Source organism: Rhinatrema bivittatum, chromosome 3 (assembly GCF_901001135.1).
Source record: "Rhinatrema bivittatum chromosome 3, aRhiBiv1.1, whole genome shotgun sequence".
NCBI lineage: Eukaryota > Metazoa > Chordata > Amphibia > Gymnophiona > Rhinatrematidae > Rhinatrema > Rhinatrema bivittatum.
In genome coordinates, this window is record NC_042617.1 from 63,002,635 (window position 1) to 63,019,575 (window position 16,941).

The window sequence follows — 16,941 nt, forward strand, 5'->3', positions numbered from 1 at the left end:
TTAATATTGGGGCATAAAGACTGTTTTAAAAAATTTACAAAAAAGGACAGACAAACTTCTAGAAGTGACCTGTTCCAACTGGATTGAGTGTGGCTGTCTCAGAACTTGGGGGAGGTAAACTTAGAGAAGCAGGAGAACCATTGTGGCCAGTGCAGTGTGGAGCCAGGGAGCACTAAATATTCTTGTGTCCAGCTAAGTAAAGGTTTAACTTAGTTAAACTTACTAAGCCAATCAGGAGGAGGGTCTTATTAAAATCCATTGCAGATACAGAGTCCTGAGAACATCCGTGACCAAGGGTGTTGAGCGGAGTGCCGCAAGGGTCGGTGTTGGGACTGGTCCTGTTCAATATCTTTGTGAGCGACATTGCGGACGGGATAGAAGGTAAGGTTTATCTTTTTGCGGATGACACTAAGATCTGCAACAGAGTGGACACGCCGAAAGGAGTGGAGAGAATGAAACTGGATTTAAGGAAACTGGAAGAGTGGTTGAAGATATGGCAGCTGAGATTCAATGCCAAGAAGTGCAGAGTCATGCATATGGGGTGTGGAAATCCGGAAGAACTGTATTCGATGGGGAAGAAGGGCTGATGTGCACGGGGCAGGAGAGAGACCTTGGGGTGATTGTTTCGCCGACTTCAGATTAGACACTATGTGACAAGGCGATAGCTAAAGCCAGAAGAATGCTGGGCTGCATAGAGAGAGGAATATCTAGTAAGAAAAGGGAAGTGATTATCCCCTTGTACAGGTCCTTGGTGAGGCCTCACCTGGAGTACTGTGTTCAGTTCTGGAGACCGTATCTCCGAAGGGACAGAGACAGGATGGAGGCGGTCCAGAGAAGGGCGACCAAAAAGGTGGAGGGTCTTCATCGAATGACTTATGAGGAGAGATTGAAGAATCTAAATATGTACACCCTGGAGGAAAGGAGGAGTAGGGGTGATATGATACAGACTTTCAGATACTTGAAAGGTTTTAATGATCCAAAGACAATGTCAAACCTTTTCCATTGCAAAAAAATCAGAAGAACCAGGGGTCACGATTTAAAACTCCAGGGAGGAAGACTCAGAACCAATGTCAGAAAGTATTTCTTCACGGAGAGGGTGGTGGATGCCTGGAACGCCCTTCCAGAGAAAGTGGTGAAGACCAAAACTGTGAAGGATTTCAAAGGGGCGTGGGATAAATACTGTGGATCCATAAAGTCTAGAGGATGTGAATGAAGAGAAGAGGCATGGGGGTGGCTTGAGGGGAATGATGGCTACTACCTGGAGATGAATATCCTTATTCAATAATGCGACTCCAACATTGATCTATGCTTCAACGGCAAGAGGAAATGTGGAAAAAAGAATTTGCAACCACATAAAAGCAGGGGGCTTGTTACGGCGGTTACTATCCCAAACTAAAAAATACCTGATACTTCACTTTCAATGCAAATCCAGCATAGCTCTCTGCTTCAACGGCAGGGGAGGAAATTTTGACAATTCACGCATATCCAGCATAGCCCTCTGCTTCAACGGCAGGGGAGCAAGTCTGATAGTTCACTTCAATGCAAAGCCAGCATAGCTCTCTGCTTCAACGGCAGGGGAGCAAGACTGATACTTCACTTTCAATACATAGCCAGCATGGCTCTCTGCTTCAACGGCAGGAGGGAATGAAGAAAGGTTGATCTATATTCAGGCAACAGTCAACAAGGACTGAATTACACAGTCTGAATAAACAGATAAGCATGGGTGTAGCTTGCTTATTGCGATGGTTAATACCCCTAACTAAATTAAGCTATTTCACTTAGATGCAGTTCCAACACTGCTCTCTACATAAATGGTGGGGTGGAAGGGAAATAGAATTAAAAAAAAGGTTACTAAGAGCCAAGAGATACAGATAAGTATGTGAGAGAAAAAAAAAAGTGTGAAAGCTTGCTGGGCAGACTGGATGGGCCTTTGGTCTTCTTTTGCCGTCATTTCTATGTTTCTATGTTTGTTTTTTAAAAATTCTTATGAACTTTTTTCCCTTTAGTTAGCCTTACCCTTTTTTTGGTTGGGTTAGCTTGTCTTTTGGAATTGTAAAAGCTTCTAGTTAATTTTGTTCTTTTTGACCAGGATTTAAGTACTTTTTTTTCAATGTATACATTATTTTAAAGTGCCATGGATAGAGCATCATATAAAAATGAAATTAAAGTTATTAGTTGGGACTACTGTTGGCAGTATCAGAAGAGAGGCCATCCCTAAAGGAATGTTCCCTCTCCCAGATCAGAGGTTAAGGAGTCATTGACAGGGAAGTGTGGGGAGGTTTACATTACTGTTGCCCATAATGAATGGAAACTTTGGTTCCTCATTTGGTCAGTCTTACCCTTTGCACAAAATTGACTATAAAAATTATAAATAAAAGAAAGGGAGAACAAACCATTGATTTGTAGCATTTTTAAACTTTTGTTCTATTAAAACTAATCTCACCCCTATCAAATAGACAGATCACTTTCAGTAAGGTGCATACCAGTCCCATCATTGACCTTCCAAACGTTTACCATGATTGGTCTACTAGCAGGGAAGGTATCATGCCTCTGGATGGCTAGTTTAGATTTTTTACACGCATCTACAAATTATGATTGAAGTGAAAATAAAATAAAAACAGATAAACAGATAAAACAAGTAAAATAAACTAAACTGGCTGATAGAATTAAAACATTGCCCCTGAATACCATATCACATGTACATTGAATGAAAAGCTAACTGATAGACAGAAATGTGAATAAATTAACTTAATACTAAAGGTTAGTAAAATCTTAACATATTGCCCCTGAATATCATATACACACACACACACACTAATCAAACATCCTAACTCCCTATAATCAACAGATGGAAAAAAGGGATCAACTAGTTCCCACCAAAGCCTTATAGAATAAATGTGTGTTTAACATTTTTTCTGAATTAAGTTGTATCTGATAATAAGTGTAGAGATTCAGGAAGCACATTCCATGCTATAGGACCCACTACCAAGAAGGCACAATCTTGTACCTCCAATAAATCCTTGGTGGCTGACCTTAGGGCCCTAGAGGGCTTAAAAATTCTGAGAGTTGAATTTAACCAGATAGGTGTCATATTATAGATTAATTTATGAATTAAAAATAACATTTTATATTTTACCCACCAGTAGATTGGGAGCCAGTGAAGGTCAGCCAACACTGCTGAAATGTGCTCACGAAGTGAAGTATTAGTCAAGAGTTGAGCTGGACTGTTCTGCACTATTTGCATTGCTTTTAATGAATTGGCTGAAAGGCAGAACATTAGAGAGTTCTAGTGAGGAGAACCAATAGAACTGAAGTGTAGTGCAGAAATTTCACTCTCCACAAAAGATGTAGTTTCTAGAATGACACCTTTACTAGTGATTTTAAAATGTGGCTGCATCGAGAGGTTGCTATCGATAATTACTTAAATTACACACCTTTGTCTTAATAGAAAGCTGACAATTCTCAAAATCAAACACTAAAGGAAAAATCTCTAAATGGAAAATGACGCTAAATAATTTTTGTTTTATTTATGTTAAGAAATCTGTTATGGAATAGCCATTGTTTAATGGCAAATAAGCAGATGCTTAAGAAATTAGACATGGGTGACCATGATGCTGTAACTGGGGGGAGGGGAGGGGGGGGGGAACTATGAGGATAATATTCAAAGCATGTTTAGTGCTGGATAGCCAGATAAGTAGGACTTATCCAGCTATATAGCAGCTTCTGAATATTCGGTTATTTTCAGCAGCCATTAGATGGCCAGATAAATCAATTATCCAGCAATCTAAATAACTGGATAAGTTATAAGTAGCAGTGGGAGGAGGAACTTAGTGCTCAAATCATTGATCTTGTTCGTAAAAAAACCAAATTCCTGACACTTGCTATGGCCAAACCTTAATAACCTTTTTTACTCTATGCTGACTCATCATCATTGACTAAATCTTTTACAATTGCAAACAACTCATGTGTAGTTCTCAAAGAAGAGTGGATCATCTTTGAGAAAAATGCACGGTTTATCTTTCCTTAACATTTTGTTAATTCATGGTAACCCCCCCCCCCCAAAAAAAAAAAAACCCAACCCCCCCTACATAATAGGTAGATGGATTATTTATTTATCTGTATGTATATTTATTTATTTAAAAGATTTTATATACCATCATTCGTAATTACATCACAATGGTGTACAATAACCTTAAGGCTTAAAAAATTAATCAGCAGAAAAACAACAATCAAATACAATAATAAAGGTATAAAACAATTAAAACATTCAAATATACAGTGTGATCGACAAAGGCAATTAAATCTCAATAAAGAACTAAGCTTGTACTCTGTCTATAAAGGCTTGCTCAAAGAGCCACATTTTCAACCCTTTCTTGAATTTTTTTGACCCTGTTTCGAGTCGTAACTCAGCTGGCAAGGTATTCCAAATCTTGGGCCTGCTATAGAGATTACTTTATCTCGGACTAATGCTAAATGTGCAGTATTTATTGAGGGGACATGAAGCAGCCCTTTATTGGCTGATTTTAGTGATCTATGTGGAGTGTGCATGCAAATAGAAAAATTTAACCAGTCAGTTTTATGGGCATGATTATGTCACCATTTGTGCTCCAATCTGCTCAGGTGTCTTTGCCAATCTCGAATCATGATTGAACCATGGAACTGATCTATTCTGGCAAAGAATGATTACTTTTAAGGGCACTAATTGATCAATAACCCTTCTGTAAGGAATTATGCCATCCATCAACTGCCTGTTACATGTTGGAAAAATCATCTGATGAAATCTCGCTTTGCAATCATGATCTTAACAATTCTACATCATCTCTTCATTTCTTAATAATTGGTCTAGTTTAAGAAGAAAGCTCCATATTCATGTGGGCAGGCAATACACATGAAATTAGAGCCTGGTCTGTCCACGGCACATTGTCACATAAGTCAGCTGAATCACACTGAAAGCATAGAGGGATTACAAAATAAAAGATTGAATGTGTTTCCCTACACTTATGTTTCTTATTATTTTCTTGTTGTCACACCTTGTTAATTGTAAACTGGCATGATGTGATTCCCATCGCGAATGCCGGTATAGAAAAAACTCAAATAAATAAATAAATAAAATGTCAGTTGGTGGACCAGCTGTTGCCATCTAAGGGCCTACATAGATTCCAAAATGTCTTCACAGGAAAAATAAGGACTTGCATTGACATGCAAGTTAAAATCTCCCAATACTACAGTTGAACATGGATTAATGATCAGATTCACTAATTCAATTAGTAGGGAGAAATTATGTCAACAGTCCTAGGAGACAATATACTAAACAAATGTTAATGCTAGAGGAGGAAAGAAGCAGCTCTTCAAATAGTGGAGGTAAAAGAGGCTATTTTAACCAAAAGATCTTCCTTCAAAAAGTGGAAGAAGGATCCATCTGAAGAAAATATCAGTTTTTTCTAAGACAGGCTAAAAGAGAATTTGAAAAGAAGTTGGCCTTAGAGACAAAAACTCATAATAAAAGCTTTTTAAAATATATTAAAGCAGGAAGCCTGCGAGGGAGTAAGTTGGGCCATTAGAGGATCAAGGGATTAAATTGGCACTTAGAGAAAGTAAGGCCATCATGGAAAGACTAAATTAATTCTTTGCATCAATGTTTACTGATGAGGATGTTACGAAGATACATGTTCCATATACAGTTTTTAAAGGTGATGATTCAGATGAACTGACCCAAATAACAGTGAACCTGGAAGATGTAGTAGGCCAGATTGATAAACTGAAAAGTAACAAATCACCTGGACTGGATGATACACACCTCAGGGTTCTGAAAAAACTCAAAAATGAAATTTCAGACCAATTACAAGTAATTTGTATCCTATTATTAAAATCATCCATTGTACCTGAAGACTGGAAGGTGGACAATGTAACTCCGCTATATAAAAAAAAAAAAAAGGCTGCAGAGGTGATCCAGGAAAACTATAGACTGTTGAGCCTGACTTCAGTGCTGCGAAAAATCATGGCAACTATTATAAAGAATAAAATCCCAGAACATATAGATAGAATGATTTAATGGAACACAGCCTGCATGGACTTACCCAAGGGAAGTCTCACCTCACAAATCTGCTACATTTTTTTGAAGAGGTGAATAAACATGTGGATAAAGGTAAACCTGTAGATGTAAGAACATAAGAAATTGCCATGCTGGGTCAGACCAAGGGTCCATCAAGCCCAGCATCCTGTTTCCAACAGAGGCCAAACCAAGCTACAAGAACCTGGCAATTACCCAAACACTAAGAAGCTCCCATGCTACTGATGCAATTAATTACAGTGGCTATTCCCTAAGTAAACTTGATTAATAACAATTAATGGACTTCTCCTCCAAGAACTTATCCAAACCTTTTTTGAACCCAGCTACACTAACTGCACTAACCACATTCTCTGGCAACAAATTCCAGAGCTTTATTGTGCATTGAGTGAAAAAGAATTTTATCCGATTAGTCTTAAATGTGCTACTTGCTAAATTCATGGAATGCCCCTTAGTCCTTCTATTATTCGAAAGTGTAAATAACCGATTCACATCTCATGACCTCTCATGATCTTAAAGACCTCTATCATATCCCCCCCTCAGCCGTCACTTCTCCAAGCTGAACAGCCCTAACCTCTTCAGCCTTTCCTCATAGGGGAGCTGTTTCATCCCCTTTATCATTTTGGTTGCCCTTCTCTGTATCTTCTCCATCGCAACTATATCTTTTTTGAGATGCGGCGACCAGAATTGTACACAGAATTCAAGGTGCGGTCTCACCATGGAGCGATACAGAGGCATTATGACATTTTCCGTTTTATTAACGATTCCCTTCCTAAAAAATTACCCATGCTGTATTTACACCATGTTAGGTTCCATTTTAGGAGTTACCATCCAGGAAAAAGATCTGGATGTCATAGTTGATATTTCATTGAAATCGTCAGCTCAGTGTGCTGTAGCAGTCAAAATAGCAAACAAAATGTTAAGAATTGTTAGGAAGGGACTGGCAGATAAAATGGAGAATGTCATAATGCCTCTATCATTCCGTGGTAAGACTGCACCTTGAATTCTTTGTGGAATTCCGGTCGCCACACCTCAAGAAAAGATATAGTTGCACTGGAGAAAGTACAAAGAAGGGTGTCCAAAATGATAAAGGGCATGGAACAGCTCCCCTATGAGGATAGGCTAAAGAGGTTAGGGCTGTTCAGCTTGGAGAAGAGATGGCTGAGTAGGAATATAATAGAGGTCTACAAAATCATGAAAGGACTTGAACGGGTAAATGTGAAATGGTTTTTACTCTTTTGGATAATACAAGGACTAGGGGGCACTCCATGAGTTTGCAAATAGCACATTTAAAACAAATCAGAGAAAATTATTTTTCATTCAACTCACAATTGAGCTCTGGAATTCATTGCCAGAGGTTGTGGTTAAGGCAGTTAGTATAGCTGGGTTTGAATAAGTTCCTGGAGGAGAAGTGCATAAACTGCTATTAATCAATAGGCAATAGCCGCTGCTTGTTGCCGGCATTAGTAACATGGGATCTATTTAATGTTTGGGTACTTGCCAGGTACTTGTGATTTGGATTGGCCACTGTTGGAAACAGGGTACTGGACCTGATGGACCCTTGGTCTCACCCAGTATGTATTTTCTTATGTTCTTTTGACACTGTGGCCAACAACAGCTATTCCTTGAACATTATTAAAAGGCCACCATCCCTCTTAGAGTCCCACGGTTGAGATGTAATCAGATAGCTAGTGGGATACAACTGGTTTACCAAAACGTTAGTTTTAGTGATCCAATGAAGATCATGTTTCCTATTCCTCAACAGATCAAATGTAATGGAGACTTTTCGAGTAACTAATTGGGTTGGGTGTTAATCAGCAAAACAAATAGCATAGAGAGAAAGGAAATCATGGACCATAGAGTAGTTTTAATTGTGATTAGATTAGCTTTATTACTGCTTTTAAAATGACATTTAGTGCTTAACCCGCTGTATTTACCATGACCCACTATCATAATAATAGGAATCAAAGAAGGTCAAACAGTCACAACACATTTCAGCAACTAGGGATAATATCGACCAGGGCTATCTACAGTGTCCTCAGGCTCCAGACCAAATGGCGCATGGATAACACGCAAAGTAGTGCATAAAGGAGCTCCATTGTGGTGCTCCTTCATGCATGCAACAAAGTGCACACATACCTCCAGCACCCTGCCACTTCCTATACTGTTGCCCGTGCTGACATGAGCACAGGCCGAGAGAAGGAGATCTTGCTGGATGCGAGAGATGTCCTTTCAACCAGTTAGACATTTATGCACTGCATTAGAACATTCTGTCCTGAATTTGAAAAGATCTGAAAAAGGAAAAAAAAACCATTGTCATAGTCACATTGTTTTCTGAAATGAATTGTTAAAAACTTATTCTGCTTCTTCATGTGCCATATTGTACAACAAAATGACTTATAAAGCATCTGTCAAAAGCAAAATCTTTGGAGTTTAAGCATTTAAAAAAAGGCAAATGAAAGCCTTTCAGTCTAGTTAATTGCTTTCTCTTTTAATTCAAATTTAGTGAATAAAGCTTGAATATCAAAGGAACTGTATTACTCTTTTACAGAATAATTGGGTGAAACCTAGGACATCAATATTATACATTAAATTTCATTAACTATTTGTTTTTCAGCTTCCATGGAAGTCACTTACTAGCATTATTGAGTATTATTACATGTGGAAAACTACTGATCGATATGTACAACAGGTAAGAATTCTTTTAATATGGTTGCATTTTGCAATAAGATTTATGAAAAATATTGTGTGAGTATTAGTAAGAGCTTATTTTGTTTGGTTCTGGGGTTTTTCTCCTTTGTAATATGTTGGAAGAAAATATATACAACATTGTGATAAAATTGTAAACTGTTTCCATTATATTCTCAGAAAATCATACCAAAGCAAACTTGTTTCATTATCTTTCTTTGGACTTCCCTGAGAGAACTGTTCCCTCTAAGTTGTGAACCTTGCGCACACAGTAAAATATAGTGTGCACAAGAAATTCCGATGATATTTGCATTATACCAACTCGTAGTGCGCAAATTTGAATTTGCCTTAAAATGTTTGTGCATGCAGTCTTTCAAATTTGTAGGAACGTTGCCTGAAAGTAGTCTAGCATTCTCTGCATCTAATTTTCTGTTCATTCTCTTTCCTCTTATCATCCTCTTCACATTTTATTCCCTATTTTTCCATTTCTTTCAATTCAGTTCTAGCTCCCAGTTTGCTGCTTTAATTGTTAATTCACTCAGTTATAAAATTAAATAGTTCTTTATTTAATAACATTAGCACATCTTGACAATACAGGATTGTTATAATAAAATCACATAACAGTTTCAACAGTATATAACTTTTTCTGAGGACAAGTAGGATGGCATGGAAATTTTATTTAACATTTTCAAGAAACTTTCAGTGTGCTCTACTGGGCATGTGCACTATGACATTCAGCTACGTGGGGGCCCCCTTCAGTCTCATCTTTTCCACGGAGCCCATCAATCTCAGATCTTTGACATATACCCTTGCAGGATGTGCAGCTCTCCAGTATTTTCCGTCTCCATAGCAGTTAGGGACTATCTGCACGCTCTCACAGAATTAGAACCAAATTCAAAGAAAACTAAATTTTACAGGAGAAACCTACCTGAAGACGAGCCCCGCTCTCCTGCGGTGATACCCTCGGGTCCCTCCCCCAGTTGAGATTCCTGAGGTGATTTCTGTGGTCCCTCGGAGGTAAGCCTCGGTCCGGCGGCCGAATCGCGGCGAGGACCTGGCCCCCGATCCTCGGGCATGGCTGAGAGGCAAGCGGGTGCATCCTTGAGCGCGCGGCAGTGAAGGTATTTGCCCTCTCCCCCTGCAGCCGGAGACCGCCCAGGACGAAACTGGGAAGCGCCAAAGACAAGGTAAGTAGAAATCTTCTGCTTAATCCAGTATCCGAGGATCAAGGAGAAGCACAGGCCACCGGCCGGGATCAGTGCCACCAGGTTGATCCGCCCTAGCAGGGCCAAGCCCCGATTATTTCCCAGGGTCTAGCCACGTGGAGACCCTCCGAAGGGGTCGCCATATTGCCCGCATGCTCGCTGTCGCCATCATGGCCCGTTTCACCACGCCGTTCGCTGTCCTACCCGAGTGCACAAAACCAAGTTAGGCGCACAAAACCCTTGTGCGCGTAGACTTAAACACACATAAAAAAAAAACTTGTGCTCATAAGTTGCACGCACTTATGAGCAGCGCACATATCTACGGCTGGACGCACAGCTACGCGCACAACTCAGAGTTTACGCGCTGAAAGCATCGCACCACCAGAAACAGGGATAAAAGCTCAAGGCCTCTGCCCAGCATGCCACATCAGAGCCGCACAAAGTGAGGAGGCCGATGCCCTGTGCACGCAGTGTGAGGAGGCCCTGGGAGATCCAGTTCAGGGCCAGTCCCACCCAGGGCCAAGTACTAGCTCCTCAGGGAGTACCCCGGACCTAGCAGACCCCAGTGGGACCTCCCCACAGACGGGGACCCCCAGGGAACCAGCGCCCCTCAGCTTGGACTTGGCGTCGATCTCATGGGTGGAGTTCTTCAAGGGGATTCACACCTTTGTTCAAATGCAAACTGAACCTCCGGCTGGTCAGCCACATGCTCTGGAGGACCCCCAGGCCCTTCAAGACCTAGGCACAGGCTTCCACTACCCAGAAGCCCCACCTATGGGGACACGGACATCTCTGAAGAGGAAGCCGAGCCCCTAGAAGAGGGGAAGCCCCCCCCCCCCCCCCCCCCGGGACAGAGCCTCACCGAATCATGAGACGCTTCTTCACAAAGGACGAGCTCCCGGACCTGGTCACCCAATGTCTGACGGAGCTCGCTATCCTGGGCCCAGGTACTTCAGGGGAACCTAAACCGAACCCCCTGCTGGAGGGTTTTCGTCAAACCTCTTGCCATTTCCCTCTGTTACAAGTGGCCCAACAGCTGATTGACCTGGAATGTAATGTCCCGGAGTCCACATTCAAAGGGGGCCGAGCTTTGGCAGCAATGACCCCTTGGACCCGGCGAGCAAAGATCTTCTTGCATGCCCTATTGAACCTATTGGTTGCCCCACCAAATTGCCTTCTCCCTTCAAGCCTGTTTTGGGGCCCAGTAGCACATCAGGAGGTTCTTCTAATGGAGCTCTCCTCCCTCTTAACGGCCAGAGTAGTCAAAACCGTTCCACCATGGCAAAGAAGGCAGGAATTTTACTCCTGATACTTCCTAATACCAAAGAAAACAGGAGAACTTCATCCCATCCTAGACCTAGGGTCTTGAACAAATTTATCAAAAAAGAAAAATTTAAGATTGTTTCCCTGGGCGTCTTGATCCCCTTTTTGTAAAAAGGGGACTGGCTATGTTTCATCAATCTGAAGAATGCGTACACTCACATCACAATCTTCCCAACTCACCGGCAGTATCTCTAGTTCATGTCTTTATGAAATGTCTGTCCATGGTGGTGGCACACCTTCGCAGACTGGGAATTAATAATTTCCCATATGTGGACGGGTGGCTGGTCAAGAGCACCTCGCAAGAGCTGGTCCATTCGTTTGACCATCCAGGTGTTAGAGCCACCAGGATTTGTCAACTACACCAAGTCCCATTTCAGCGCAACACCTCAATTGGACTTTATTGGAGCCCTGCCAGACACAGCTCAGGCCAAGGCCTTCCTGCCTCGACAAAGGGCCATCAACCCTAATGACTTTCATGACAGAGATTCAACAGAACCAGCAGGTGTCAGCTTGACACATGTTGAGGATGTTGGACCATATGGCCGAGACAGTTCATGTCACTCCCTTGGCAGGTTTATACATGCAAAAGGTCCAATGGACTCCGAGGTCGCAGTGGTACCAGGCCACGCAGAAACTCCAGGATCTCATCAGTCACCTTGCCTCTCTAGGACTCTTTGTCATGGTGGCGGATAATTTCAAATGTGGAACAGAGGATCTCCTTTCGGAGACCTCCTACCCAAACTGTCCGAACTACGGATGTGTCCACTCTGGGTTGGGGAGCTCATGAAGATGGCCTCAGCACTCAGGGTCTCTGGTCTGCCCTGGAATTTCTCTATCAAATCAATTTCCTGGAGCTCCAGGTAATCAGGTACGCTATATGGACTTTCAGAGATGGGCTGTCCAACAAAGTTGTACTGATCCAAACCAACAACAAAGTGGTAATGTGTTATGTCAACAAGCAGGGAGGGACATAATAATATTGCCTTGCCAAGAAGCAGTTCAGATGTGGTCATGGGCCGTGTCCCAAGGGATGATACTCAGGGGTATGTAACTGGCTGGAATGGAGAATATGATAGCGGACAGACTGAGTCCTGCCTTCAGATCCAAGAATGGTCTCTGGTCCAGGGGGTCCAAATTGGATCTTCTGCCTCTAGGGAAGCCAGATGTGGAACTCTTCATTCTCAGTGCTTTGGAACAGGAAAGTTCCTCAGTTTTGCTCCCTGAACAGGATATGTGGCAAATCAGCCTCACATTTGGGCGAGGGTCTTCTGTAGGCATTTTCTCCAGCTCTACTGGTAGCAAAGTCTCTTGAAGCTTTGCGAAAACAAAGGGACTATGATCCTCATAGCCCCTTATTGGCTGAGAGAGGTCTGGTTTCCACTCCTGTGGGAGTTGTCCATTTGGAAACCGATCAGTCTGGGGACTTCCCTAGATCTCATCACACAAGATAAAGGAAGGTTGTCACATCCCAACTTCCAGGCCCTGTTGCTCACAGCCTGGTTGTTGAGAGGTTAATATTGTAACTGCTCAATCTCTCAGAAGATGTCTCAGGTCCTGGTGGCTTCAAGAGAGCCTTCCATTGGAAAGCCCTATGGACTGAAGAGGAGGACATTTTCCATGTGGTGTGAGCAGAAGACCCTAGATCCTTTCTCCTGCTCTACACAAAAACTCATGACTACCTTCTACACCTGTCTAAAGCTGGCTTAAAGACCAACTCTGTTAAAGTTAATCTGAGTCCAACTAGCGCATACCACTATAGTGTAGATGGTACACACATCTCTGTACAGCTTATAGTTGTATGTTTCATGTGGGGCCTGCTTCAGTTGAAGCCTCCCATAAGTCTCTTACTGTGTCTTTGGACCTCAACGTAGTGTTAGCTCAGCTGATGAAAGCTCCCTTTGAAGTGCTGTGCAACTGCGACCTGAAGTACCTGACTTGGAATTTCATATTTTTGGTGGCGGTCACTTCAGCAAGCAGGGTCAGCAAGCTCCAGGCCTTAGTGACTTATCCACCTTACACTAAGTTTTTTTGCATTACCGGGTGTTCTTACGCATGCACCCTAAGTTCCTTCCTAAGGTGGTGACGGACTTCCATCTTAACCAGTCCATCGTCCTGCCAACATCCTTTCCCAGGCCCCATTCTCACCAAGGTGAAGAAGCCCTACTCAGTTTAGACTGCTAAAGAGCCTTAGCTTTCTATCTGGAGTGGACAGAAGCCTGTAGAGGGTCCACCCAACTTTTTGTTTCTTTTGATAGGGAATAAGTCTGACATCGTTGTTGCCAAACGGACACTTTCCCATTGGCTGGCAGACTGCATCTCCTTCTGTTATACCCATACGTGACTGTATCTTCGGGTGCATGTTAAGGCTAACTCTGTTTGAGCCATGGCAGCGTCAGCAGCCCACTTGTGAGCAGCTCCCATGGAGGAGATCTGTGGAGATGCAACGTGGAGTTCTCTCCACACATTCCCATCACATTACTATCTGGATAGGGATGGTCAACGCGACAGTAGATTTGACCAATCTGTCCTTCCAAACGTGTTTGAAGTATAGAACCCAACTCTGTTCCCACCTAGGTCCCATTGTTTATGCTCGGACTGCTCCCCTCTTGTTGCTAACAAAACCTGTTGTGCCCATTGGCACCTAATTTTGGCATTTTGTTGGTCCCCTTTTTCATTGGGGAGCAGCCTGTAGCTAGGTATTCACCCATGTGTATGGACTATCATCCTGCTTGTTCTCTGCAAAAGCAGAGTTGCTTACATGTGTTCTCTGAGGACAGCAGGATGCTAGTTCTCACAAAACCCATCCGCCAACCGTCTGAGTTGGGATCGCACTATGTAGGTTTCTTCTCCTTTTTTAAATTTTATCCTTAAATTCTTTGTTATAAGACTGAAGGGAACCCTGCATGGATGCGTGGTATAATGCATGTTGGGCATGCCCAATGAGGCTTAGTCAAAGTTCTAGAAATGTTGACTTAGGTTTTCTGTGCTGGATTCCATACAATGATGTCACCCATGTGTGAGGACCAACATCCTGCTGCCCTTGGAGAACACTTGTTACAGGTAAGAGCTCTGCCTTCTCATCCCATTGCCTTAATAAGTAGACAACTAGGGAAGTACAAATAAGCCGACAGGTTGAGTTTAGGTGGTTCTTTTCTGACAACAACTTCTTTCTCTATAGCATATCTCAGAATCATATACCAATGAAAAACATCTAATAATACCACTGCTCGAAGCCAGAAAAAAAGATCAAGTATAATACATTGTTGCTGTGATATGAACATTTTCATATTATTTGTGAGGTGTTTGCATTGTTGATGGCTTTTAGTTGTTTTCATATTAAGAAAACTAGGAAATTAAATGTTCTACCCATGAGTCAGGTGCTGTACAGTACGATTAATACCAAAGCATGATTCTCAACATTTTTCCGCCAATGTGCCCCAACCCAGTTTTGAAGGGACTGCTTAGAAGAATCCATTTTGCGCTGAGGCTTTTGAACAGAGTGCCAAGTAATGTCAATGTCAATATTTGGTGATGAATTATGACCACTCCCCATCCTACCCCTCTTAGATCTTGACTTCAACTTTGTGTCATGTTTTTACATGTATTCCCAAAGGCTTCAAAACATCTGATTTGCTAGAAAAAAAAAGTGAGATAATGGGGATAATGATCCTCAGTGTTTTATTAAAGGTTTGACAGTTACTAACCTAAAATGTTCAGGATTTATTTATTTTATATATTTTTTCTATTAGAAACGTCTCAAAGCAGCTGAAGCAGAGAGTAAACTGAAACAAGTATATATTCCAACTTAGTAAGTATAGAATATATTTATCCCTTATCTAAGCTGGTTTTTCATGTCACAGTATAACCAGCGCAGGGTCCAGTTCATCGTGGCACACTCCCATCCTCACTCCCCTGGCATCATTATCTTTGCTGTCCTCTCCTCCCTGGCACAGGGATGGCGAACTTCAGTCCTCAAGTGCCACAAAAACAGGCCAGGTTTTCAGGATATCCACAATGAATATGCATGAGAGAGATTTGCATGACTGCCTCCATTGTATGCAAATTCATTGTGGATATCCTGAAAACTGGCTTGTTTGTGGCACTCGAGGACTGGAGTTCACCATCACTGCGCTGGCATCATGTGCTCGTTCCCCACCCTCTGGCATCATCACCTTTTCTTCTCTTCATTCTATGCTCACCACTGACATCATCACCTCAGTTTCTCTTCCCTTCCCTCTCCTCCTCCACTCCTCTTGCATTATCATTTTCCTTTCCTTTTTCTTTTCCCCAACCTCCTAGCATAATCACTTTCCCTCTCCCTCCACATCCTGGCATCATCACCTTCCCTTTCCTTACTGCCACCTCGACTCATCCCTCTGACATCATCACCTTCCCTTTCCTCTCCCCCCCACTCCCCTGATAGAATCACTCTCTTCTATTTCATCTCCTACCACACCCAGGCATCGTTACTTTCCTTTCCTGTCCCTCTCCCATCATCCCACCCCCTACCATCATCACCTTCTATTCTATTTCCTTTCCTTTCTTTCCCTGACATCATTATCTTCTCTTCTCTACACCCCCTTGGCATCATCATCTTACCTCCCCCCATGGCAGAGATGGCAAACTTCAGACTTCAAGAACTACAAACAAGGCAGGTTTTCAGGATTTTCCACATTGAATATGCATGAGATAGATTTGCATAGAATGGAGACCTGTTTTTGGCTCTCAAGGATTGAAGTTGGCCCACCTGCCCCACAGCATTATCAGCTTATTTCCTCCCCCCCCTCCCCCAGTCATTCATCTGTCCTTTCCTTCCTCACCCACCATATACTGCGACCGGCAGATGTTAGTGAACAGTGCTTACCCATTGCTGCTGTTTTCTCATCTGCCAACTTCACTCTGCAGTCAGAACTGTGTGGGGCCAGTGGATCTAGCCAGACAACAAGATTCCATGCAATTTCCATTGCAGAAGGAAGCCGGCAGATGAAGCCACAAGAGTAGATAAGCCCTGCTCACCAATTACTCCTGCCAGCAGGGTAGAACATCCTACAGGGCAGGAGGAGTGGGGTGGGGAGGAGGATAAAAAGAATATTTTTCTGCAATCAATAGCAGTTGCGACAGCTTAGGTTTGCCACATCTCTTCTTTCTACTAGGCTCTGGCTAGCTGGGGAAAATTTTACCACACACCTATGCTTCAGTCACGGCACACCAGTTGAGAAATGCTGAAACAGAGCAAGTATAAAAATAGAGACAGCTTGGCCTATTTTATTTCTCTGTGTGAACTAAGATAATGGGCTGTAGTCTGGGTTAGTTTAACAGTGGCTTTTTATATGACATTCTGTTCTCACAAATGGTAATAAATGTAATTTGAAGTTGTGATGAGATTTATTGAGCTAAGGAATCCACAGATGATGATCAGTCTGAGGCATCAAATCTGATTAAGTAGTTGGAATCAGTATTATTCTGTGTATGTTAAGTACAAACATTTTGTTTGAGAAAGGAGTATACTTTTTAATATTTTTTTGTTTCCTTTTTAAGTATTTAAGGCATTTAACTTTGCTTGGTTACCTGTGCCATGCATAATGGTTGATGACAGCACGTTCCCTGTTTCTAATAAGAATAGCTGCTCACTCTTTCCACTAATGAAATGTTTACTTG

The 16,941-nt window shown here is 42.2% G+C and overlaps 1 protein-coding gene across 2 annotated transcripts in view; it reads left to right on the top strand.

The window, feature by feature from the left end:
• Positions 1-16,941, top strand: part of MTA3 (metastasis associated 1 family member 3) — a 525,799-nt gene that overhangs the window by 236,170 nt on the left and 272,688 nt on the right. For both annotated transcript variants that reach the window (XM_029593316.1, XM_029593317.1), the window contains exons 10-11: positions 8,685-8,759; positions 15,033-15,091. In XM_029593316.1, coding sequence (XP_029449176.1) covers positions 8,685-8,759; positions 15,033-15,091 — 134 coding nt within the window. The remainder of the gene's footprint in view (positions 1-8,684; positions 8,760-15,032; positions 15,092-16,941) is intronic.